Source organism: Biomphalaria glabrata, chromosome 3, assembly GCF_947242115.1.
Source record: "Biomphalaria glabrata chromosome 3, xgBioGlab47.1, whole genome shotgun sequence".
Lineage (NCBI taxonomy): Eukaryota > Metazoa > Mollusca > Gastropoda > Planorbidae > Biomphalaria > Biomphalaria glabrata.
The window spans coordinates 3,280,197-3,305,485 of NC_074713.1; the positions used below are offsets into that span (position 1 = coordinate 3,280,197).

The 25,289-nt window shown below is 31.7% G+C and overlaps 1 protein-coding gene across 7 annotated transcripts in view; it reads right to left on the reverse strand.

Moving 5' to 3' along the window:
• The window catches only part of LOC106069939 (muscle-specific protein 300 kDa-like), a 224,566-nt gene that overhangs the window by 139,291 nt on the left and 59,986 nt on the right, over positions 1 to 25,289 (reverse strand). For 6 of the 7 annotated variants that reach the window (XM_056022937.1, XM_056022935.1, XM_056022931.1 and 3 more), the window contains exons 37-74: positions 24,651 to 24,824; positions 24,376 to 24,523; positions 23,864 to 24,033; positions 23,114 to 23,434; positions 22,493 to 22,662; positions 22,054 to 22,210; positions 21,668 to 21,820; positions 21,239 to 21,403; positions 20,640 to 20,966; positions 19,660 to 19,800; positions 19,266 to 19,430; positions 18,918 to 19,113; positions 18,656 to 18,783; positions 17,701 to 17,847; positions 17,418 to 17,582; positions 17,071 to 17,189; positions 16,401 to 16,608; positions 16,206 to 16,298; positions 15,673 to 15,897; positions 14,503 to 14,826; positions 14,235 to 14,387; positions 13,748 to 13,912; positions 13,328 to 13,654; positions 12,370 to 12,522; positions 12,074 to 12,238; positions 11,609 to 11,932; positions 11,143 to 11,193; positions 9,453 to 9,605; positions 8,912 to 9,076; positions 8,076 to 8,303; positions 7,773 to 7,871; positions 7,474 to 7,626; positions 5,609 to 5,773; positions 2,067 to 2,231; positions 1,600 to 1,758; positions 1,226 to 1,378; positions 965 to 1,129; positions 46 to 372 (exon numbers count right to left, since the gene is read on the reverse strand). In XM_056022937.1, the coding sequence (XP_055878912.1) occupies positions 46 to 372; positions 965 to 1,129; positions 1,226 to 1,378; positions 1,600 to 1,758; positions 2,067 to 2,231; positions 5,609 to 5,773; positions 7,474 to 7,626; positions 7,773 to 7,871; positions 8,076 to 8,303; positions 8,912 to 9,076; positions 9,453 to 9,605; positions 11,143 to 11,193; positions 11,609 to 11,932; positions 12,074 to 12,238; positions 12,370 to 12,522; positions 13,328 to 13,654; positions 13,748 to 13,912; positions 14,235 to 14,387; positions 14,503 to 14,826; positions 15,673 to 15,897; positions 16,206 to 16,298; positions 16,401 to 16,608; positions 17,071 to 17,189; positions 17,418 to 17,582; positions 17,701 to 17,847; positions 18,656 to 18,783; positions 18,918 to 19,113; positions 19,266 to 19,430; positions 19,660 to 19,800; positions 20,640 to 20,966; positions 21,239 to 21,403; positions 21,668 to 21,820; positions 22,054 to 22,210; positions 22,493 to 22,662; positions 23,114 to 23,434; positions 23,864 to 24,033; positions 24,376 to 24,523; positions 24,651 to 24,824 (6,966 nt within the window). The remainder of the gene's footprint in view (positions 1 to 45; positions 373 to 964; positions 1,130 to 1,225; positions 1,379 to 1,599; positions 1,759 to 2,066; positions 2,232 to 5,608; positions 5,774 to 7,473; positions 7,627 to 7,772; positions 7,872 to 8,075; positions 8,304 to 8,911; positions 9,077 to 9,452; positions 9,606 to 11,142; positions 11,194 to 11,608; positions 11,933 to 12,073; positions 12,239 to 12,369; positions 12,523 to 13,327; positions 13,655 to 13,747; positions 13,913 to 14,234; positions 14,388 to 14,502; positions 14,827 to 15,672; positions 15,898 to 16,205; positions 16,299 to 16,400; positions 16,609 to 17,070; positions 17,190 to 17,417; positions 17,583 to 17,700; positions 17,848 to 18,655; positions 18,784 to 18,917; positions 19,114 to 19,265; positions 19,431 to 19,659; positions 19,801 to 20,639; positions 20,967 to 21,238; positions 21,404 to 21,667; positions 21,821 to 22,053; positions 22,211 to 22,492; positions 22,663 to 23,113; positions 23,435 to 23,863; positions 24,034 to 24,375; positions 24,524 to 24,650; positions 24,825 to 25,289) is intronic. The other variant, XM_056022934.1, reaches the window with a different exon arrangement.

Genomic DNA, 25,289 nt, shown 5'->3' on the forward strand with positions numbered 1-25,289 from the left:
AGAGTTTCTAGGATAAAAGTGACATGACAACTATTAGTATATAACCTTGACTCTATCCAGTTGTAACTTCTTCTCCTGAAGTGTGTTCTGTAGCTGGGAGTCAGACTCTATCTGAGACTCAAGGTCTTTAAGCCACCTCTGTAGTTGCTCAACACTGTCATCATACACAGTCCACTGAGCAAGTGTGCCATCCAACTGTGTCTTAGCATCATTGATGTCAGCTGACAGGCTGTCATATTCCTGCTGCAAGGCCTGCATCTCACGCCTCAGGTCATCTCTTCCAATTACAGAAGTATTGGGCAAAACAGCCTGCAGACTGTCCAAGGCAACCTGCAGCAAGTGAAGTCCTTCCTCTTTCTCATTCATTAAATCCTATGGAATAAAAGATATTGAAAATGAATTAACTTGTAATTATGAGCATCACATCAGGTTTCCAGGACATCCTCACAAACAGAATGAATTTCCAGCCCCAAGATAACATGGAGGCTGAAACTAGGAAAATGCAAACAAGGACGACATAATATAACATGGCACCACACCTTCATGGAGGATCCTAGGATAATGGAGGCCAGTTGGAATGGGGTTGCATGTATTGCTGGAAACCGATTTCTATCTCAAAAGTAATTATGAATTCAAAAGTATAAACACTGGCTGCACTTGCAATTTAAAGAAGATTTTTTTTTTACTATCAATTAACAAAATTGAACCTTAACTGAGAAAACATTGTAAGAAAAAATATCTAACAAAATACAACAAAATGGTCTGACATTATTTTTTTTCAAAGTGGAAACAAAAATCATAACAATTCCAGAGCAGTAAAGTGCAAATGATTCTGTTCAAGCCAGGTGAATTTGGTCAATTATTATACCCAAAGTCTGGTGCAGAATGGTTTTTAAAATCCCTCAGTGTCAAAAGTTTTTTTTACTTGTCCTTCAAGCAATCCTAACCAACAACTAAAACTTACCAATACTTGTTTGAGTCTCTCCTGGACAGTTGTTTTGTCTCCACTTGTGTCCAAAATATTGGCAACCTTCCTCTTCATCTGGTTCAACCAGGTTTTACATTGTTCATAATCTTGATTGTATGTTTGATGATCTGCGACATATTGACCCCACCTTCGACATAGTTCCTGCAGAGTTCACAGTGTTCAGACATAAGTTTTTATTTTAATCCAAGTAAGTTGGAATCAAGATAATGACATTGTTAAGAAGAATAGAAATTATACCTTGATATTAATAGTGTCTGTTTGATGCTTGGTGGTCAGCTGTGAAGCCTGACTCATTATTCTGGAATCTGTACTGATTCGAACAAGATCTTGAGCAGCATCACTTAAAGAGTCTAGATCCTTTTGGTGATTAGCTACAACAATTTGAAGCTCCTGCCAATAGAGTTGATTTTAGAAGTTAACTGTTTAAACTTAATTAAAATGTGTGCTTAGATTAAAGGATAATATTAATGTTAAAACTAATCACAATTATCAATTTCAAAAGAAACTTAATAAAATGGACACAAAAAAAAGCCTACAATTAATTCCAGTATTTTGTTATCCTACAATGATTCGGTTTAAAGCAATAAAAGTTGATGTGTAGTTGTAGTTACCTTAATTTTGTCCAGTTGAGTCTGTTTCTGTTGTAATGTTGCTCTGAGCTCGACATCTCTCAGCTGACTGTCAAGATCTTTCAGCCAGGAACTGCATTTTTCATTCCAGGACTCAAAGTCTTTCCATTTTTCCATGCACATTTCTAATTCTTTTTTAGTCTGTGCAACATTGTGGTAAAAAATACAAGACTTTTTTATAAAATGTTATGAAGAGAATAAATGATTCAGCATTTATGAAATAGTAAACTGAAAAATGAAGCTTTTAAACTTTACCCTTTAGTATTTCTCCTAGACATTTATCATTTTATAAAAACAATTAACCAAAAAATGAATGGTTATGTCAGTCAATGGAGTAAAAGGGCACAGGCATAGACTGACAAGAGAGGGTGAATAAGGTTAAGAAAGTACCTAGAAGAAACATAATTTCTGATTAAAGTGAGTACATCTGAATGAAATGTAAGTATTACCTTGGTCAATGCTTTAATGAAAGCCTCCCAGTCATCTTTCAAAGCTTCTGTTTCTCTCAGAATCACTTCTTTCCCCTGAGCTGCAGTGTGGGGCAAGATTTGATCAGCAAGCTCCAAAACCCTCTTCACTTTTGGCTCCCCTTCAGTTTTGGTGGTCAAAATGTCCTAAGCAAGACATAATGAAGTTTTAGAAAATTAAAAGTTAGGGTTTCAAAAGCAAATTCATTTTAATATGACTGTTTATACATATATATTTTGTTAAGAAGCAATAATTATATCCAGATTTTTTAAAAAATAAAAAAATCTAAATAATTGACACAGATATAAGTAAATATACTTTTACAAAGAAGATTTCTTTTATACTGTTTGTTAAATCTGTTCACTACTTCTTATACTTGAATACAAATGACCAAAAAAAAAACACACATTTTATACATGAATTTATACATCTACATATATGGGAACATCTACAATTGATTATACTGGTGTAAACAACATTTCTATGTTTACTTTGAAAGACAGAAGTTAAATGATAAATAAGATGACATTGCAATGGATATAATATGTACTTGAATATCAATGAAGAGCAAAGAATGATACTATTGACTGCCTGTATCAAGTTATTTATTTAGTATAAAGAACATTTTTTTTAAACAGTATCTATAGAATAAACAATTTTTACATGACTTCATATTTTAATAATACTGCATTAGAAAGTTTTAAAAAAAACATATAAATAAGCTTAAAGTTTATCTTTTAAATTTTTTTAGGATTACTTAGATTGCAGCTTCTATTAAGCCATGAGTTCTGGTGTGGGTTTTGAGTTTTTAATTGTATTATATGGAATAATATTTTTTATCTATCTATTTAAGGTTTAAAACTTACTATTTAAATTACATGCGAATAAGCTTTCATGAAGATAAGTAAATATTTGCTTTTTTATGTTTATCACAATGTTTTTTATGCACTACATTATGTAACATAGCAAAATTTTAAATATTATTCAGCTTAGATCATTTTCATTTATAATTATTTGAAGGTTAGAAAATCAATAGAAAGTTATAGGCCCTATGTAATGATCATCAAAGTTACTAGTTCTAAGCAATAGTGTCATCCATAGGCACCATTTGAAAAATGAATTGTGAGTCTATCAGATTGGAAACAAAAATAATTTTAGAAATATTTTAAAAACTTTTTTGATGTATGCAAAAAAGAAAAAAAGCTTTTTTTTTTTATATAAGCAGGTCAAATAATAATAATATTAAGATACATTTATGGTAAATTTAAACTAAAAAAAACACACATTAAAATGAGACTGATTAAAAAGCAAAGAGCTTTGAGAGAATTTTAAATGAAAGAACTAAAAAGAAATCACATCTAAATGAAAATGTTATTTTCAAACTATAATGAGATACAAATGAATATTACCGTACTTGAAAGTATTTTAAACTATCTAATATAAATTTATGTTAGTTTTTTCACTGTTTCTATATGGCTAGGGGCAAATATTACTTAGATTATAGATATACATATTTTGTCTTTGTTGATTTTAACTATAAATTCAACAGTCTGGCATGGGGCACTCTGGGTGACAGTGAAAAGGAAGAGTATCAATAAAAACATAATTAATTTCATTGCTGCCTTAACAGGCAGACCACTAGTGCAGTTTACTTAATATTGAGGACTTGTTTAAAACAAGAGACAAGATTGCCTACTTTCAACAACACTTTTCAATATCTTCCTTAAAAGGATAATGGTTACCAAAGAAAAATTACTGACAAGTGCTTTGTGGATGACATAGATGGCAGGGACGAAAGACAAGCTAGCTAACTTGGGAATGTACAAGCAAATCAATGTAAAAAAACACACATTATGACCAATAGACAATGTGCTCCTTGGTCATGGCGACATTCTTGTATGCTTGCGAATCTTGGACACTAACTGCAGAACTAGAGAAAATGATCCTAGCAAATGAATTTAGATGCTATAGAAAGATCCTAGGTATCCCCTACAAAGATTGCATCACTTCAAGGAGACTTGGATCAGGGTCACAATGGCTATTGGGCGCTACAATGACCTGCTGACCATTGTTAAAAAGCACAAAAAACTATAACTTTATGGCCATATCACAAGATCCTTAGGGCTCGCAAAGACATTCCTTCAGGGAACAGTACCAGGAAATAGAAGAAGAGGCAGGCAAAGAAAGTGATAGAAAGTCAACATCAAATAGTGGACAGGCCTGTCACTGAAAGAGATTCTACTTAAGGCAAAAGACAGAAAGGAATGGAGGAAGACTGTCAACAGAACAAGTGTGGTGCAACAGTCTAAAGAGTGTGGTGCCCAATGGTTCAACAGACTAAGGGATAGATGAAAGTGAAGGGTGATACCTACGGATTTCAAAAGATTTCATAATGGTTAAATAGAAATAAAAGCAATCTAAACACATTTAAGAAAAAGAAAAAAAAAGAAAATGACTTAGTTACAGTAGTATGCCAAGTAAAATTTTTGTTTATCTAGAAAAACAAATGTGTATGAATGGCAAAAGATTAACATGAGTGCAGTATTTCACATGGCCACACAATCCCAGTTGCCGTCTGCATACTTTCAAAAACATGGTGACTAGAGAAAACCCAAAGTTTACATTTATTTCATATATTAATGTTGTAACCCGGGACCAGACTGACATTCAAAAATTTATAGACTACAGGTAAGAAAAAGTTGTTTTTTTTAAGTTATCTTTTGAAAGATTTTTAAAAATGTATTAGCAATACACTGTTCTCTTTTTATTAAAAAAAATATTTGTAAATAAAAAACTATATAATTTTTAGTAGCTTTCTAAAGAAGAATGCACATGACTGGTACTAAGATCAATAGTAAACTATAGTAGAAAGGAAAATCACTAAGTATAGAGTAATTCTAAAAAAAAAAAAAAAAAAAAAAAAAGCAAGATTGTTTAACTTACAAAATGTTTCTGTAATAGAATTAAGAATTGTGTATTAAAGAAGAACAAAAATGGATTGAAATGTACTAGCAATATTAAAACAGAAAATTTAAGATTGACTATGTTTTCCATCTGACACAAACTCTATAATAGTAAAGAAACATAAGACTTGTGAATGTGTCAGCTTTTTGTGAGTGCATTAGTACCGGGATGAAGGAGAAAGACTTAGTATGAAACATAGTACAGCCAAACCTCAGAGAAACAAACTTGAGTTTGATACAGACACAAACTCTTATTGTATGACTTAAGGATCCACTTTGCAATAATTAGTTTTCAATAGAAGCAAGTTAACTGTGAGGTTTGACTGTACATATAACTATTAGAGAAGCAACTTTGGTTGGTTAATTTTTAGAAGAATAAATATGTGTGGTGAGCAATGTATTGATGAGTAGCAAAGAATAATCAGGATATAGAGTAAATATTCAGTGGTATTTGTTTAGAATATACAATGGATTAACCAACCAGCAACCAGTCCAAAATTAAATTAACAAGGATAAGACATGTTTTATGGCTGGAAAAATAGTCTGTCATTAGTCATTACCTGTATTTTATCTAAGCGACTCTGAATGGCATTTTTATCTCCTGACAAATCCGAACAAGCTGAGAGTCTTTCTCTAATGGAGTTCAGCCACTCTACACATTCATTGTACAGGTCATTGTATTGTTGATGCTCAGTCACAAAATTCTCATACAGACTAACACGCTCCTGAAAATAAAATAAATAATAATCTTTAGATTCCTATGTTCTTGATTAATGTTGAATGCATACAAATACGTCTGAATTTAAGTATGAGTCACCATAGTAATTCCTTAGCACATGATCAGATAGATCAGCCTCCTTACTACTAATACAAGAGATGTCTACCAACTACTCCTCAACAAATAAGGTTACAAAGACAGTTTGTGTGGAAACACAAACTCAAAATCGGCCCCCGAAGCGGTCCACCCAGGCAGGTAAAATGGCAGGTATCAATATTTTCAGAAAGAACATCAGAATTAAATTCTTTCAAAGACAAATGACAGAGAAGAATGGAGAAAGAAGGTTGACAGATCTTGTGTGGTGCCCCAGCAAACCAGAGGATAGGTGAAAGTGAATGTGAAGTTACATGTGAATCTGGCTTAACTGATGTCTTATAATGAATATCTAAATGATCTAATTGTTTTGTAAAGGGTTAATCTCTTATTCAAATCCTCAAAAACAGAAAAAAAATATTCCTTTCATTAGGTGCTAGTAGTGCTGCAGTTCACGCTGTAATATGAAAAACTACTTATTAATTGTTGTTTTAAATTATGTCCAACTTATATGCATGCTAAATAGATTTTTTCGCTTAAAAAAAAAAAAGTAAACATTATTTTTGAGTAAATGTAGTGGTTAGTAGGACAGAACTTACATAAAGTAGCAATACAAATGTAAAAAAAATAAAATTTGAAAAAAAAAACTAAAACCATTTGCATAAATGTGTTAAAAATAAGGCAATAATTGATCTCCCCTACTAAAGAGCCTCCAGTGTTTGTTACTATTAATAGTGAATCATTGTAAAAGTGGTGTGTATTTTTATGAAAAAACTGCTTGAATAAGTGATTTAAAAAATTAGATTTTTCTCTTTTAGAAAAGACAAAATTGCAGTTGCATCAGAACTTTGAATGGACTAAAATATTATGATGTCGGATTTTCACTATCATTTCTAGTTTACGAGATCTAAACGGGACGGACAGACAGACATTTTACACAAAACTAATTGCGTCTTTTCCCCTTTCGGGGGCCGCTAAAAGACAAATATCATTCAAATAGATCTATTTATTTTTATTGACAAGAAACATGTAAAATAAATAATGCCATTGTGGTACTACTATATTTATTAATGAGTATACCATAATAGTGTCTTTTTCAGTTATGCCTAAATACCTACATGGCCTAAATAATTCAAGGGTGACAAAAAATTCAGCCAAATATTAATATTCTAGGATTTCATTACACACACTATAGGTAGAAGATAATAATTTTTTTTTTACTAGAAATAAAGTCATCTGCATATGTAATAATGTTGGTCAGGATAAAATGGTTTAGAGAGGAAAAGAAAACTGTTAGACTTTAAAATACTGATAAAGGTTCTTTAGTCCACAAGCAATAAATAAATGAATGAAGCATACCCACAAGATAATATAATATAAAATAATTAAAAGTGTGCGAGGTGATAAAGAGCTTGGCTTCCAAGCCAAAGGGTCAAGATTTGAATCTTGGTGAATGCTGGGATTTTGAATTTTGGGTTTTTAATGACAAAGTCCACTTAACTCTAATGGGTACCTGTCGTAAGTTGGGGAGAGGAAACGCATTTGGTCGTTAAGCTGGTGACATGACACCCTCACTCACCCTAACCCTAACCTTATTTTAATTTAAACCATTACCTTAGCTGCAGAATTTAATTTTTTATAACGGGTTCCAGTTTGAGAAATAAATCTGGCCATTTCTCGGTCAGCACTGTTCTGTGTAAGACTTGAAGCTTTTTCAGATATACTATCAATTATTCTCTGATAGGACAGAACATCTTGCTGCAGAGCCTGTCAAAATCAACAGTTACATCAATTGATTTGAAAATGTTTTAAAACTAAAAATAATAAATATTTTAAGCTGTAGACTTAATATAAGATATGGGCATCAATGAAAGTTGCTCTTATGGTTCTGCAAACAAAACATTTGTACATACCCTGTAGTTATGAAGTTGTGACTTTTTCTCTTCCAGTGTTGCCTTCAAGGGAGTCTGCCCTTCTAGTTGGGACTCCATTTGTCTTAGCCACTGTTCAACCTTTTCATGCAAACATAAATAATTCTATTTAATTCATGTAAATAATAGATTTGGATCTCACTTTCTATTGCATAAAATTGAACTGTTCTGTAAAACAAAATATTTCATTAATTTGGACATAAAAAGAATGAATAAAGTTTTCACAATAGGCAAATATTTACACTGTTTTTAAATGAATCTAAGCTGAAAAAAAAGAAGACTAACCTGGCCATTACTTTCATCAAAAGAGGTCCACTGTACTAATGATACTTCCAGTTTTCTCTGGACAGTTGAGAGCTCATCAAACAGATTCTCATAGCCCAACTTGAGTTTACAAAGTTCTTGCCTGATAACCTCACGACCATCAGGGTGGGTGTTAGGATAGACCTTTTCACCTATCTCAATACAACTGTTTAACTTTGTTGAGCCAATGTCTCTTTCATGGACAAGATCCTAAGCAAAATAAAATTGGACAATAGCTTTAAGAAGTTAAAATTATTTTTCTCAGCACTGGAACATGAGATCCTTACAGACACACTCATGTTTCAATGAGAATATACAAATCCGATTGCAGAAATGATTTTCGAGTTAACACTAATTTCCTATTTCCCTTTTTTCTTTTAAATCAATGCACTGTACAAAATTTATTCCAAAATTTAAAAAACTTAAAAAAGATACAAAAGACAAAATCAAACCTAAATACTTTTGACACAATGAATTCACTAAACCCATTTCTAAAGATTGGAGATTTTCCCTAAGGTTATCTTCTTATTTTTCTATCCAATTAAAATATGTCTTTTTAAAAATTCATTTGGATAACATGTGTTTCATGCTTTAGTATATTCAGTGTGCTTTTGTTTAATCTCTTTGGTGAATGTGGGGGGAGGAGTATACAGTTTCTATGCTGCTTCTAGGCTGTTAGCAAACACAACTCAGCTCAAGTCAAATTGCTGAGGTTAGAAGTCATAGTTGGCTGAACAGTTTTTGTTGACAAACTAAATTCTATGATTATTTACCACAGGTTTGTAAAGACTGGCTCAACCATAATGTTCCCAACCAACCTGAATTTTTTCCAGACGATCTTCCAGCTCTCCTCTAGTTCCAGCCGTTTCTGAACACTCTGAGAATTTCTTTTTAGCTTTGTCAAGCCATTGAGAGCATTCAGTGTATTTGCTTTTGTAAACTTCATGATCCTCTACACTCTGTTCATGTTTCTTGACAAGTTCCTAGAGAATGGCAAACAACAGTACAAGCTTTGCTTTTGTTACAAATGATCTTTTGTGAACTTAAGTTTAGAGTCAGGTTACCTACTTATACATATTCTTTTTTAAAAGAAAATCTTGATAATATAAACAATAGAAATTAATTATTTCAGGGCTTCATTATTAAGTTTTTAAAACAAAGAAAAATAAAATTAAAACAAACTTTTTGATATTTCTCTGACCAATTTAATATATCATAATTATATAAAGCTCATGAAAATCACCTTCATAGGCAATTTTTTAAAATACTTAAAAATAGTTTGGTTTTAACAACTTTTAGAAGAATTAGTGAAACTAGTTATAAATGTGCATTTATTTATGAGTGAAATGAGTCATTTACTTTTCCTGACGAGATCAAAGCTTGATAGCGGGCTGTGAGTTGAGAGACAAAAGTTCCAACTCTTGATTCTGAGGTCAGTTGCTGTAAGGTCTGAGCTTCATCTGTAAACTTATCAATATCTCGCTGTTGACTCTTGATTTCATGGAGTAATTCCTGACATTAAACACAACAAAATTATTTTATGATTAGCCACCTAAAAATTTTCATTCTGAGTAAAATAAATTCTCAAAGTGATTATAATTGTATCAATTTTTTATTTTTTGAAAGAGTTTGTAATTTTACTAAGCAGTTCAGACAATGTGCAGAGATTTTTTTTTTGTATAAATAGACATTTTCATTGATTCTAGTTAAGGTTTAATGCATTGACAAAAGAATATTTATTTACTAGAAATGTGACAATATGCACACAGAATTTTAAATTTGTATAAATTGATAACATTTTGATTCACAGGTGTTAATGTTTAATGCATTTATAAAAGCATATTTGTTTACTAGAAATTTGGCCAAACTCATTCAAAGTGATCAATGATGAGGTATAACATTGAATGACAGTGCAATTTAAATTTAATCATGCCATCAGTGAATCATGCTGAGAAGTGTAAAGTATTGTAGTGGTTTCCAACCTGTGGTAGTGTACACAACAAGCTTCTTGATTAACATATTTATGTAAAAATATATTTTACTATTACAATAAATTTAAATTACTCTGTAAGACTTCAAGTTGTAACTATAACTGAGAATAAGAATCTTTCAAATATAACAATCCTTTAGATAAACTGTGCTCAAATTTGTAAGCATACATCTCCCCTTGAATGTAACGTATTTGTTAGACATAAGAATTAGCTTAAGGTTTATATTACTTCAACAGTGAATGAAAGTGAAACATGCCATTAAGCCATCTAAAGTAGCACAATAGGATGGTTTTGTAACTATGTTACAAAATAATTTTAGAAGTTATAAAAATACAAGGCCTTTTAAATTTTTTTTAGGAATATTTTATTTATTTTAAGTGGTAATTCACGACCCTGGCCAAACTTTAGAATTCTTCAAAAGTTGAGAACCACAGGTTGATAGCATTTGAAAAGTAAAACATGAACATAATAAAATTATAATCTTTTTTCAAGAGTATCTTTTAAAATAAAGTGAAATGTACTTTATTTTATCTTATCTTCTTATCTTATAAAATACAGACGTTACTTCATAAAAAGAAGATGATTACATCCTATGCGTCATGCATCTACTCATGCATGTTAACCAATGACTTAAATTCTGCTAAGTCATTGGTTTTCCTTGCTGGCTCAGGCAACCCATTCCATGCTTTAATAGCACTAAGGAAGAAGGAGCACTTGTACAAATTTGTCCTAGCATATGGAACAAAGAATGTGCCTTTATCTCTGTGTCTGAGTATTTTATTAGATTTTGTTTTAGTATTTGGAGATAATGGTTCAGTAATGTTTTGAATTATTATAGTTTGTAGATTAAACAACACATTAAAATAAATCAATAATGGAAATAAATATATAATATAATCTGCAAACACAAACATCAAAAACAAATCCATTGCCAAGAACGTCCAACTTTTGGTCATATTATGCTGAGAAGGGGCATGCATTTAATAAATGGACCAATGCCATATTTAACAATATTATAAACCAATGCACCATGACCTTTGCAAATGATTAAATCTTACTCTCTCATCTCTAAACATGTTATCCATATCCTCAAAGTAGATCAACAAGTGCTAAACCAAAACAAAATGTCCAATTAATCAAAATCATTCATAAATATTTTAAAATATAATAGTTTTAAATAATATAATATTTTTATTTATAAAATGAAAAAGAAAATCTCTGATATCACATTGGAAGAAATTACTGAGGTTGTAGGCTTACTGTTACCAAACAAACTTGTAAATCCTAAATACAAAATGGTGTAAATGATAAAGGACATTGTTAGAGTCAGCTGATATTAATTGGAAAAAAATTAAAAGTGCTTGATCAAGCTGTTGAATAACAATGAATTCATAAGTATTTTGTGATGATCTTTTCATTAAAACCATTATGTATGTGAATATTTTATGATTTTATAGTTTTAGAAAAATGTATTTAAATACTATTAAAATATCAACATTAGTTGACTGATATGTTTATAGTTACCTGATATTTGGACAAAAGCTCTCTTTTTTCTTCTAAGGTTGATTTTAAAGGACAATCTTTGATCTGTTTTTCACATGCCTTGAGCCAGTCAGCATGTTGTTGGTAATTAGAGTCATACATATTCCAGTATCTCAAGGCCTGCTCTAAACTTTCTTTCAGTGAACTTAATTTGTTAGTATAGTCCTCCCAATCTGACCTCAGCACATCAAGGTCTGACTGGATGACCTGACGACCCTTTAGACTGGTTGTGTCCATAGTGGACTGTGCCAGGTTTTCACATTCTTTCACCTTACTGGCCCCTGCAGGCATGCTGTTGATCAATTCCTAGAAATAAAGATGTGTATTTGAAGTTAGCAATAATATTTCAATATCACAGTGAAAACATGTTATATTTAACTCTTTTCCATCTTGTCCTTGCTCAAAGTCTGTCCAGTTTGTGTTCATCTATATAATAATAGTACTGACCCCAAGTCTTTCCAGTTTGTTTTTCACTGTGTGTTTATCTCCTTTTGTGTCTGCACAAAGACTTTGTTTGTCTTTCATTGATGACAGCCAGTCCACTGCAGCCTGCATACTGGTCTGGTACTGTTGATGAACACCAACATGCTGCTCTGACCTCTGAATCATGGCCTGAAAAGTGATCATAACAAAATGTATTTGTTAATTTTCCACTTTTTAAAAAACTTTTCATACCAAGGAAGAAGAAAAAAAAATGTAATTTTAAAAAATGTATTTAGTTAAATAAAGTGAACAGTCCAAACCTTCACATCTGAATTGAGCTTTTCATATCTGGAGCTGACGCTTGTAATGAAATCTGAAACTTCTGGGTTGGCTGTGGTCTTAATTACACCTTGCGCTTTTTCTATGACCGAGTCCACTAGTCTTTTATGAGATACAACGTCTTGAAGTAGGCTCTAAAGATGCAGGTCATTAGTACTTTATTATTATTGTAAATTAACACTTTGTCATTAGTACTTTATTATTATTGTAAATTAACACTTTGTCATTAGTACTTTATTATTATTGTAAATTAACACTTTGTCATTAGTACTTTATTATTATTGTAAATTAACACTTTGTCATTAGTACTTTATTATTATTGTAAATTAACACTTTGTCATTAGTACTTTATTATTATTGTAAATTAACACTTTGTCATTAGTACTTTATTATTATTGTAAATTAACACTTTGTCATTAGTACTTTATTATTATTGTAAATTAACACTTTGTCATTAGTACTTTATTATTATTGTAAATTAACACTTTGTCATTAGTACTTTATTATTATTGTAAATTAACACTTTGTCATTAGTACTTTATTATTATTGTAAATTAACACTTTGTCATTATTAATGAATACAATGAATACACAATTTTAAAATATGTAACTTTGTTTTTAGCATACATCACACACAGTTGTACACTAAAAATATGTCTAAATTAAACATTTTCAAATGGAATGTACATTTATAGTCTATGACAGCTTTTAATAATGAGATAGGGGTTAATAAATTATTAGGCTAACAAAATTAGTTCAAAGAATTATAAGTGTAGACCAATTTTATTTAAGAAACAAATTCTGTAGAAACAAAAAAAGATATGTGCTGTAGTAAAGGGAGAGTAACTGAGATTTCCAGAAGAAAAAAAATTCAGGTTGTAGTCAATGAAAAAAGCTAGTTGTCTATAAAATAAAAAAACTATATTTTAAAAAACTTACTCTCTGAGCCTGAAGCTGAACCCTTTTTTCCTGCAAAGTATTCTTCAGTTCAACATCAGCCCTAAGTGCTGCCTCAGTTTCTGCCATCCATCTTAACATCTGGTCCTGGCCATCTGTGTAAGATGACCACTGGTGCATGTAAGAGTCAACATGTCTCTGGGCATCATTCAGTCCTGCCAAGAAATCCTCCCATTCCTGTTTAGCTCCTCTAAGCTCTCCCCTGACCTTTTCACGTCCTACAGCTGCAGTATCAGGAGAAAGTTTCTCACCTGACTCTAGGGTGGACATAAGTTTCTGATGGCCATGATCTTTCTCTGTAAATAGCATCTGTAGATAACAAGTATGTATATACATGAGTTTCGTATGGAAAGGACATGTAAATAAAGTCAAATCAAATTTATTTTCAAGAAATGGACTCACTTGTACTAAAGCTCTCTTCTCCTCAAGAGACCCTTGATCTTTAACTGGCTGAGCACACTGAGACAATTTCTGATTGGCCACATTCATCCAGTTCTTTAACTCCTCCATACGGCTATCATACATTTGGTGATCCTGGACATATTTTTCCCACTTAGAAATCAGATCCTGAAAAACACAGCAGAAAGTTTAAATAAAAAAAGGAGCATTGGTTGAGCCAATATTGCTTGAAAACTAAGAAAAAAAATTAAATATTACTTAAAAAATGATTTTTCTTCAAAGTAATTTATTATAAAGGGTATATGAAATAATGTGATTTGTGCAAAAGAACATATATTAAATTTTCAGTTGAATCTTGATACAGATGTTTATATTTTTTTACCCTTTTAAAGTCCCCAAGAGTTGCTTTTTGTGATTAAAAGCTACAGTCCTTATCTAATTTCTAACTCAATTTCCAGAATTTCATGACAAATGTTATTTTTCCCCTCACCTTAACCAATGAGAGCAGCCCTTGATATTTGTTAGTCAGCTGGGTAACTTGAGAACTTAATCGAACATCAGAGCTAGTGTGCATCAGACTTTGAGCATCATCAGTGAATTTATCTATTTCAGTTTGGTGGCTAAGTATTTCTTCCCGCTGGCGCTGAAATAGTTTAAGCATGTCATGGTATAGTTAGTATGCTATAGTATAATATGAAATAGTCAAATATGTAGTTTAATAATCATGTTAACAATGTCATAGCATTAAAAAAGTTTACCTTGAATGTTTCCACCTGAGCTTGTTTTTCCTTCAATGTATTCTTAAGTTCATGCCCTTTAACCTTCTGCTCAATCTTCTTCAGCCACTCAGCAAATTGTTCAAACTTAGCCTCAAAGTCTCCCCACATGCTCATGGTCTGGTCCAGGGAGGTCTCAGTGTGGTGCATCAAGTTCAAGTAGTCTTTCCACTCCCTCTGGAAGTGATCTAGTTCACGCTGCAGGACATCTCTACCTTGAGTGGATGTGTTATGAGCAGTAGCAGCTCCAAGCTGTTGGGTAAGGTTTAACTTCCTTTCACCTTCTTTGACATTGCTGCTTATTTCCTGTGATATACAAGTTATACATCATTTTTATAACCAAACTTTACTATCATGTGAGCTGCACACAATTTCTATGAAATGACAACATATCTGTTACATTTATTGATAACATTCATCTGTAGAAAGTCATATTTTATACGTCCAAAATACCCTGGAGTACAAAACGAAATAGTTTCAAGATCCATTTTATATGGGTATTCATATTTTAATCAACTCTCATGTCAAAACTTTCTGAGATACATGGAGAGGAAGATATGGGAAAGGTCAGTAAGAGCAGCTTCTGTTTTGTTCTTTAATGAGTTTCTCTTCTTATGGCAGAGGACATCAATGATTTGAGTGTGTACTGGAAAAAGCTATGTTGTTTGTCAAGCTAGTGTAAAGATGCAATGGATTCTGTCCATTGGCAATTTTATCAGCAAATATCATATGTATTAATGGGCCAAAATAGGAATGAGAGTGTTTGAAACTGCAGAAGTCACATTCTTTCAAACATATTTAAAATGAAATAATCCATTGTTATTGCCACTAAACAGAGGATACAGACAACACCCTCAGCAAGCTTATGGCTATTTGTGGCAAAGGTTTTGGATTGGCAGATCTGGCACAACTACCGAACCAGATAAAGAAATGAAAATATTTATAACTTTTACTGCCTTTCACTCTCAACACACACTGCAACATGAATAGAGAATCACAGGTTTCATATTTCATCATCTTTTCATTACTAATATTTATTTTATGAAAGGGAATTTTTAACTCTATCACCATATGCCCTATGTGAATCTTTGAAAAACCATGTGTTGACAGTGTGCAATCATAAAGAAACTAATGTGTAGCTATTAGACTTACTTTTAGTCTCTCTCTTTTTCCCTGTAAAGACAACTTATCTCCAGACCTATCAGAGCAGGCAGCCAATCTCTCACGAGCAGAATTCAACCAATCAGTGAAGTCCTGTGATACATCCTGGTACTGCTGATGGTCTCTCATGGTGGTCTCTAGTTTGTCTAAAATACCTTTAGATGTCTGACAGATGGTTTCATATTTACGCTTTAGCTCACCAACAAACTTCTTTACCTGGGAATAAAGAATACTTGACATTAACAAAATTTAATTATTCTTTTCAAACAATAATTATTACATTCAAACACAAGTCAGTTTAGTTGTCTATGCTAATTAGAATTAAAAATTATTGCAGCTATTTTATACCATCAAACTTAAATAATAAAACATGTCAAGATAGATAGGGTACACATAATGAAAAACATAATGTAACATAACTATTCTTTCATGATGAATAAGAAAGATGTTTTATTGCCATCTTTCAAAGGTCTACAAGTAGTGAACATTGACAGAAAGTGACATAAAAGTAAGCATTGTCTTACCTTGGCTGAAGGTGCAGACTGTGTCAAAGCTTGTGCTTTCTCTGTCAAGTTGTCAATTATGTGTTCACGTGATAGAATGTCTTGATGGCGAACCTGAAGCATATATTTTGTATTAATTATGACATTTTCATTATTAATTGAAAACAAGATTTTTAAAGTTTAATGCTGGTTCATGCAAGCTCAGAAAATCCTCACCTTGTGGTTCTGAAGTTGAGCTTTCTTCTCTGGCAAAGTAGCTTTAAGTTCTGCATCTTCTTTCAGCTTTACTTCCATGTCCAAAAGCCATTTTTGGAAAATGTCAAAGTTTTCATCATAGGAAGACCACTGATTAAGATTTAGATCAAGTTTGCGCTGAACATCTGAGATCTCATCTCTAAATGCTTCCCAATCATCTCTCAAATTTCTAAAAAAATATTTAAATAACAAATAAGCTTGCAAAGTTGTTTCTTTATGTTCTTTCTTCAGTAGACACATTTAATTGTGATCATAAATATATTTTGTAGTCTTTGTTACTCTGCTGTACACATTCTTACAATAGTTTCAACACATTTTTTTTGTTTCTACTAAACATCTTTACAACTAATTATCATAAATGTATATTGACTTCTTCTGTCAATGATTGCATTCTTTTGTTCAATTTCTTTCCTACTGGCAACAGACTTTGAAATAAATAGACGTAGTTACAGAGACTTAAAAAAAGAATCACTAAATGGTTTTTATTTAAGTTATATGTTTTTAATAGTCTGTTTTTTTTTTAATTACAACAACTCTACTGCATTGAATAAAGACACATATCTTATCAAATTATCAAAGAAACAAAAATAAAATAAATAAAACAAAAAAAATTGTCCACAAAAAGCTTTACCTTATGTCTTGTCTGATCATATCTCTGCCCTGAGAGGAAGTATTGGCGTATAGACGTTCACCAATCTCTGTTGTCTGATGAACATGATTAGCACCTTCATCTCTTTCTGCAGACAATTCCTAAGGAGAAAAAAATAAAATTTGTGAAAAATATTTGTTTTATTTCAAAAGATAACAAATTTAATTAACTGTCTTCCGTTGGTTTATACATTTCTTTCATTCCCATAAAGTTGATCAGTTCAAAAATGTAAAAGGGATATTTGATATAAAATGTATAAATGCTGATGCTATTTTAATGAAAGATTTTAAGGAAAACTTATCTGCACATAGAAATGATTAAAAACTTACCTGAAGTTTGAATATTCTCTCCTCTACATCTTGTTTGTCACCTGCTAAATCTGAGCACACTTGTAATCTTTTTCTTAAAGTGTCCACCCATTCAATACATTGTGTGTAGTTTTCTTCAAATACTTTGTGCTCTTCAACATAGTCTTCCCATTTGGCTATTGTCTCCTGGTAATATTTAAACAAGGCATTTAGTACAAGATATAAAATACATTTAAAATTAGTTAAAGGATAATAAAGATAATATATTTAGGTTATTCTAAAAATAGATGTTTTAAATTCTCACCCTGGCAAGATTTTTTAAAGTTTCATATTTGGTAGCCAGCTGCGTACTATAACTGGCCAGCCTTGGATCACTGGTCTGTACTTGTGCAGCCATGTTTTGTAAATTATTAATTTGATCTTGCTTGGATAATATTTCTTTCTGCAAAGCCTAAAGTACAAATAATTTCAATTAAATTTTTCTCTTCTTTGTGAGTAAGTGAAAAAAATGTATTGCTAGTTTTAAAAAATGAGTATTATCTAGTACAGTTACACCCATGAAACAGCAACGGATTGAAATAATACTTTGGGTTCCCCATTGATTATATAGGCTGACATGTGGATTTAATTTAAATGATGCTTTTGGTGGTGGTGGTGTTTTTTTTTTGTAGTTGATGTAAATTAATTTATTTGTAGTCAAGATTGCAGCTATCATACTTTGCTATTATCAAGATTGTTTTAATTAAGGAAAATTGATCAAAATGTGTTTGTACTCTTTCTGTGTTTTAAATAGTACTAGAAGAAAGTATACTTGGATTGACCATTGGAAGGTCTTTAACTGTGACATGAATAAAGACAAAGAAGTAGAAAATACATGAAGGAAAAAAAAAATGCTTCAGTCATAACAAACAACAACAGATTTCCAGCAAAAAGCAAAATTATTATTTAAAAATAATAATATTACAGAAATATGCCTAGTTTACAATCATGTATATGTTATATACCTTTAGAAAAGAAATAAAACGCTCAATTATTTTCATACGAAATCTAGCAAGCAATCCCAACTGTGGCCACAGCAGTATCAAAATTGAATCCTGCCTGCTCTTTCCCTACTGCCCTGATGGTTTGGGCTAAGAAAAAATGTCTAAAATTTTAAACTTTTCACTTGTGTGAAAAAGAAAACAATCTATTTCTCAACTGTAGCAGACCATAGATGCCAGTTATTGTGGTCATAAACTAAAGTGTATACTGCAACCTACTTTGAATGTTTCTACTTGTAAAGCTTTGTCCCTGAGTGTGGTCTTCAGGTCACAGTCTTTGAACTTTGACTCAGTTTCTTTTAGCCATTTGTTTAAGACTTCACAAGAGCCATCATACAAATCTAAGGCTGGAAGAAGAAGTTGAAGAACAATGTACTTGCCTTATGAACACATAGAACATAATACCATTCTTTTTTATTATAAAATTCATTATGTCTGTTTATTTGGTTAATAGCTACAGAGTATGACAACTAAAACTAACCATTAATAGCATGCATAAGATCTTCTTGACTTTGGTTGATACGATTCACAAGCTGTTCCCAGTCTGAGCTGAGGGATTCAAGTTCATGTCTAATGTTGGCCTGCCCAGAAGGTGATGTGTGGGTAAGAGTAGCATGCCCTTGTTTGTGAGCCTCTTTAATTTTCATCTCTCCATCTTTGTAAGTGGAAACAATCTCCTAAAATAACATGAGACAACAACAACAAATTTAGTTCAACAAATGAAAAAAATTAAATAGTTTTTTAAATATCTATACTTTTTTCCTAAAAATTTTCTCTTCAAAAAAAGGTTTTATGGGATTGATATATTTACATAGAAGTAACAATTTACTTTTAATCTTTCAAGTCTGTTCTGCAAAGCTTGCTTATCTCCTCCTAGCTCTGAGCAGACAGCTACTTTATCACTTGTGGAATGCATCCAATCACGGCAGTGCTGATACAAATCTTGGTACTGCTGATGCTCATCTACAAAATTTTCTGCCTTTTGAGAACAATTCTGTGAAAGAAAAATTATTTCTTTAATAATTCATCTTTTATATACAATCCACAGTGTTAGAATAGAAGAAAGAAAAACTGTAGAATGAAACATGCATAAATATTTTTCCATTTAGGGTTATATCATTTTTTCAATGAAAAGTAGATTTTGAAAAAAAAAATACTTATTAACTCAACTATAAGCTATACACTGTAGCCTAAATTAACTATTTAGTTTTTAAAAAAATTACCTCTGCATTTTTACACAAGATCTGATATTTGTTGTTGAGCTGTGCCAGTTTGTTTCTGACCTGTGAAGATGAGAGTGCACTGCCCTTGTCACTGATGCTGTCAATCATTTTTTGATGAGACTTTATGTCCTGATACTTGGTCTGAAGAACAAAAAATTATATAATAATTACTAATAATAAAGTAACTTGTTAAGATAAGAATTTTAATAAAACACATAAGTTATTAAAACCTCTTTTATTTCCAGGGGGAGAGGGAAATAAACCTTTTTTTTTCTTGAGTATTTTAGTATTTTACATCCATTATAGGACTAGCTCAAAATGAAAAAAAACAAACATGGAACATGGACCCTCTTTAAAAGTTGCCTCTTGTCTAATTTGTAAGCAGAAAAGTGTAATCACACATTATCAGATCAGTTGAGATCAGAGAAGTCTAACTTAAGTCAGAATTATTACATCATTTTTATATAGTGGGAAGCGTGGTCGAGAGGCTAAGTGCGCTTGAACTTGGCTTGGCTACCTAGAAGGGGGGCTCGAGGTTCGACACCCGACTCGGGCAGAGTTGTGTTTACTGAGCGCCTAAAGGCAGCACGGAAAACCAACTCCTAGATACCCCCTCCTCCCCACTGGTCCACAAATGAGATTGGACCAAAAGCGCTCTGAGCATGCTATAAGCATGAAAGTAGCGCTATATAAATGCTATAATAATAATAATAATAATAATTTCTGCTTTTAAAAAAATTACCCTGTACCATGCATGTGTGTCTCGCACAAGTGATTATAAGTTGAAGAAACATAATCTCCTCAAATCTCTAACAAAGACAGAGACAACAATGATGGGAGTTGTACCCCCTAGACAAAATCAAGCACAGGCCCCAAAACAAGCCAGCAGTTGGTAGTTGTAATCTAGATATTCATAAAATAACACATCTAGTGATTCTTTTATAAGCAATGTATAAGACTAGTGAGAAAAGAAAAAGAACCTTATAGTTTTGTAACAAGGCTTTCTTCTCTTGTAATGAGGATTTAAGTTCTGGCTCTATCTCCACTTTAGACTCAACATCCTGGACCCACTGATATAACTGATCAAAGTTCTCATCAAATGACTGCCACTGCATCCTGCTACTGTCCAGCTGTCTCTGTGTCTCATTTAGATTGTCATTGAACATTTCCCAGGATTCTCTTAGGCCTCTCAATTCCCTTCGGATGCTCTCTCTGCCCTCATTAGCAGTGTTGGGATACAACTTTTCTCCAGCTTCGATTGCTGTGTTAAATATGGATGCACCATTTTCTTTATTAGCGATCAAACTCTGAAAGTAAAAATCAATATCAAGTTAAGCTCAGGAAAAACTTGATCACATCAGTGAACAAGAAGAAAACTTCTGAGAACAGATATATCATAGAATATTTTATTGACACAAAAAACATATCATTAGAGTTAAAAATTAAGTTTATTATTGTTGAACGCATTCTTTTAAACAAAAATTGGAATGATGAAAGAAAGGAATGAAACAATCGCCAATTTTTTTGTTGTAATACATTTCAAAGCTATAGAGTTGAATATATTTTAAACAACAAATACCTGGAGTATTTTCAACTTTGTATTGAGAGAGTCTTCATCTCCTGTAACAGATGCACATTGTTCAAGTTGTTGTCTAGCTGACTTCAACCAATCAGCAGCAGCTTTCTGACTTTTCTCATAGACATTGTGGTCTTCGATATTTTGTTTGCATTTATCCAGTTGTTCCTAGAATTTTAACAAAACCCATTAGGAAAATTTCAAATATTATTACATAATTTTTTTTTAGTGTTTCATTGTGCTGGGAACAAATGTGTAATAAAATTTTGGGTAACATAATTTTTTTTATGTTAGTTTGGGCTATTGCATTTTAATTTGTTCAACTGTAATCTATTTATTTATCAAATGTTTAATTTGTTCAACTGTAATCTATTTATTTATCAAATGTTTAATTTGTTCAACTGTAATCTATTTATTTAACAAATGAATTACCTTGACCGATGAAGCCAGAGACTGATAGCGGGTCACTAACTGACCAGCATAAGATAGAGTCCGACTGTCTCCACTGACGTTACTAATCTCCTGTGCAGTGTCTCTGATGCCTTCAATCTCAGATCGATGTGTCTGGACTGATTGTTCTAGAGCCTTAAAAAATACATAATTCAGACAAAATAAAAATGAAGAAATCTAAATAATTAACATTAATTGTATTAATAGATGGATCACAAGGTCTTTTAATTTTATACACATGTGGTCTGCTTTGTTTGAATGCGAATAATACTTTAACAACTTGTAACAGCTTGCATTAAAAAGCTGGGTAGTTGAATAAAAATGTAAAAAACTTTAATTTAACAATGCAAACATTTTATTTGACTAACTTTCAAAAACTCTAGTTGCTCCTTCTTTCCACTCAGGTCTGGCTTGAGAGCAGTCTCTAACCTCATGTTACTCTCTACATCTTTTAGCCATTGAGACAAAACTTCATACTTCTGGTCATGTTCCTGCCATTGTTCTAGTGAGTTCTCTAGTTTAGACCTGTATAAAAAGAGAAACATCTACAATTAAATGTAGAGTAAAATGTGTGATAGTGAACAATGAAGTTGAGGTTCAATTATAAAAATGGACATCCTAAAAACTAAAGAGTTAAGTTCAACCATCCATTAAATTTAAAATATATATTTTTTTTATAAAAATAATTTACAGGTTATTCAAAATTTAGTGCTAGAAAGGTTTTCATCCTTTTTATAGTACTTTAATCTATCTAGTAGAAAACCATTATGTTCATATGCAAAAAGAGATTTTTCATATATTACTCACTGAGTCTGATTCAATGACATTAACATGTTCTGCCATTCTTTCTCCATTTGTTTATGACTGGTTTCGAATTCTACTTGTTTAGATTTTGGTAGAAGGCTTTTAATGGCATCCAATCTATTAATAGCTTCCTGGCGTTTTTGTTCACCTTCTTGAATACTGGCTTTTAAATCCTGAATATACAAAAAAAATGTTTAGACTTGTGCCTTGTTTATAAATCAAAACAATAGAAAATACTTTAGGCTTTATTTACTTAGAGAATCTGCAAGTAATTAATCATTTATAAAATAAAAACACACCAGACAATGGTTAACTTGTCTCAACATTATATTTTATATATATATATATTTCACCTATTTACAGCATAAGATCGAGTAGATTTACCCCCATTATTTAAATTTTTCTTTAACTATCACCATCAAACTATTTCAGGACTAATTAATGTTCTTATCATTTTACAATATCTAGAAAGGTTTTGCAAAGCTTTAAAAGGTAAACAACTCCAAACTGTCACTGTAATGTCTAAGTTTAGGATCTAACAATGTAAGTAAATGAACTAAGTTAATAAAGTTTTTATCCATTATGACTAAGCTTATAACACTAAAATTAGGATCATTTCCTTACTTTAATAGTAGCCAGCTTAGCCTCTATGCTGTATTTGTCTCCAGCAATGTCCCCACACCAAGCTACTTTCTCCTTTGCATTGTTCAGCCATCTCATTTGTTGCTGCTGAGCTTCACTACACTGCTGTTCTAACTGGCCAATCAAAGAGCTCTGGATGCGCTCGGCACGTTGGGTGAGAGACTCAAACTTTTTGCTGACAACATTGCCATCTTTGGCCAGGCTGACAGTCTCGGAGGATGGGTATTTCTTTTGCAATGCATCTGTTTTATTTTGTATTGCAGCTATGTTACGTTGATGTGAGGCTAGCTCTTGAAGAAGATGCTAATGAAAATAAAATGTCACTTAAATAAGCACTCATTGAGAAATAGGATGATGATATAATGAATCAGTACTATTTGGTTTTAGCAAGATACTTATATTCATAAAATATATTGAACAATAACAAATAAGGTTAACATATTCCTGTTGCTTTTCAACATTTAACTTTTGAAAAAAAAAATGGCAATGCATTTTGAGAAAATCATTATAATCTAATCATTGTTATTTTTTTTAACTCAAAGCTGAGTGGATTCAAGACCCTAATTAACCAAAACAATTGGACTAGAATTTGAGCCCATAACTTTATGCTAAGCAGCTTAGTTATATCACTAAGCCATTAAAATTTTATAAGTCAACTCGTAAATTAGTAGTTTTTTCATTAATATTTCAAATTATTTATTTGAAAAAGAAATGTAAAGAATTCTGACTGACCTTAGAATCTTCATATCTTTTGATCAGATCTTCTTTACTCCCTGAAACATCATCACATTTGGAGAGAGCTTCTTTCAATTCATTCATCCATTGTGTCTCTTCTTCCATCTCTTGTTGTAAGCCTTGGTGCTCATCAGTAAAAGTGGTCATCATAGACTCAAGTTGATTGGCTGAAATGTAATAATTCTGTCATCGTGAACTAAGCTTTTCACAAGTTTTATTTGTTTTTCATATTTTGATTGCTACGTCTCAAATAAATCTTTAAGCTGACAAAAGACAAACTGTTGTGGAAAATCTACACCAAATATATTAACTCTGGGATCTTGTTACAAACATGTAACATCCTCTACCTTTCCTACTAAATGCCTTTCATAATCTTATCTTTTCTTAATTAATGTTTATTAATATATGATTACCAAAACCTGCATGATACTAAGTTCAATTGTTTGATGAAATTTCACCATTCAAAGAATTCAATAAATAAATACTATAACAAGGTGCAAGACAGCTACCTAAAGAGCCAGCCTTCTGAAACTGTTTCTGAATGTCTTGATGGCTGGCTATTAATGTTGGCACAGATTTACTTTTATTCAAGTCTTGTAAATCTCTCAGTTTCTGGTTCATTTCTTTCATCACCTCTTCATAATATGGTGCTTCATCCTGAACAATGAACCAAACATCTTGACATGAACATATTTAGAAGAGATCAAACTTTCTTCACAAAAAAAAACTCATGACTAATTGTTAGTGAGAATACAAAAAATTGTTTTCAGCAAACCATGTATACCTTAAATTTGGCCAGTCTGGCCTCCACACTGACAGCATCATCAAAGTGTTTAACACTGTCATCAAGCTTGTTGACCATGGAGTTGATCCAGGCTTTCACCTCATCCTCTCCAGACTTGATCTGATCCCAGCACACCAGCTGGGCCTCCAGGTTTTCTTTGTGTTCATTGATAACCTGAAGATATACAAATAGATTTTGTGAGAAATTTAAAGCCGCTCACAAATGTTGTTTTTTTCTATTCGTTTTATGGTAAGGAAAGTAAGTGATTTCTATATTACAATAAGATATTATGTAATCAGTAAATTAAAACAGTTATGGCTCTAATAATAAGCAATGCTTTTTACACACCTATTTGGCTCTAATAATAAACACACCTATCTACAAAATAAAACTTTAAAATCTATAGATAAGATTTCATGTCAAACTGAGCACAGCAGCAACAGAATCAACTAAATATTATATTAGTATCACAAGACTTCAAAGATTCACTATCCAAGAAAATAGCAATGTCCTGGCTAATTAGCTGATAAATCAAATGACATGAACTAGTCCAGTGTAGCATTTTTTTGCTTAACCTCAAAAAAGAATAATTATGAATAATTATTATATACATTTATTTTCTATTAAACTATATATATA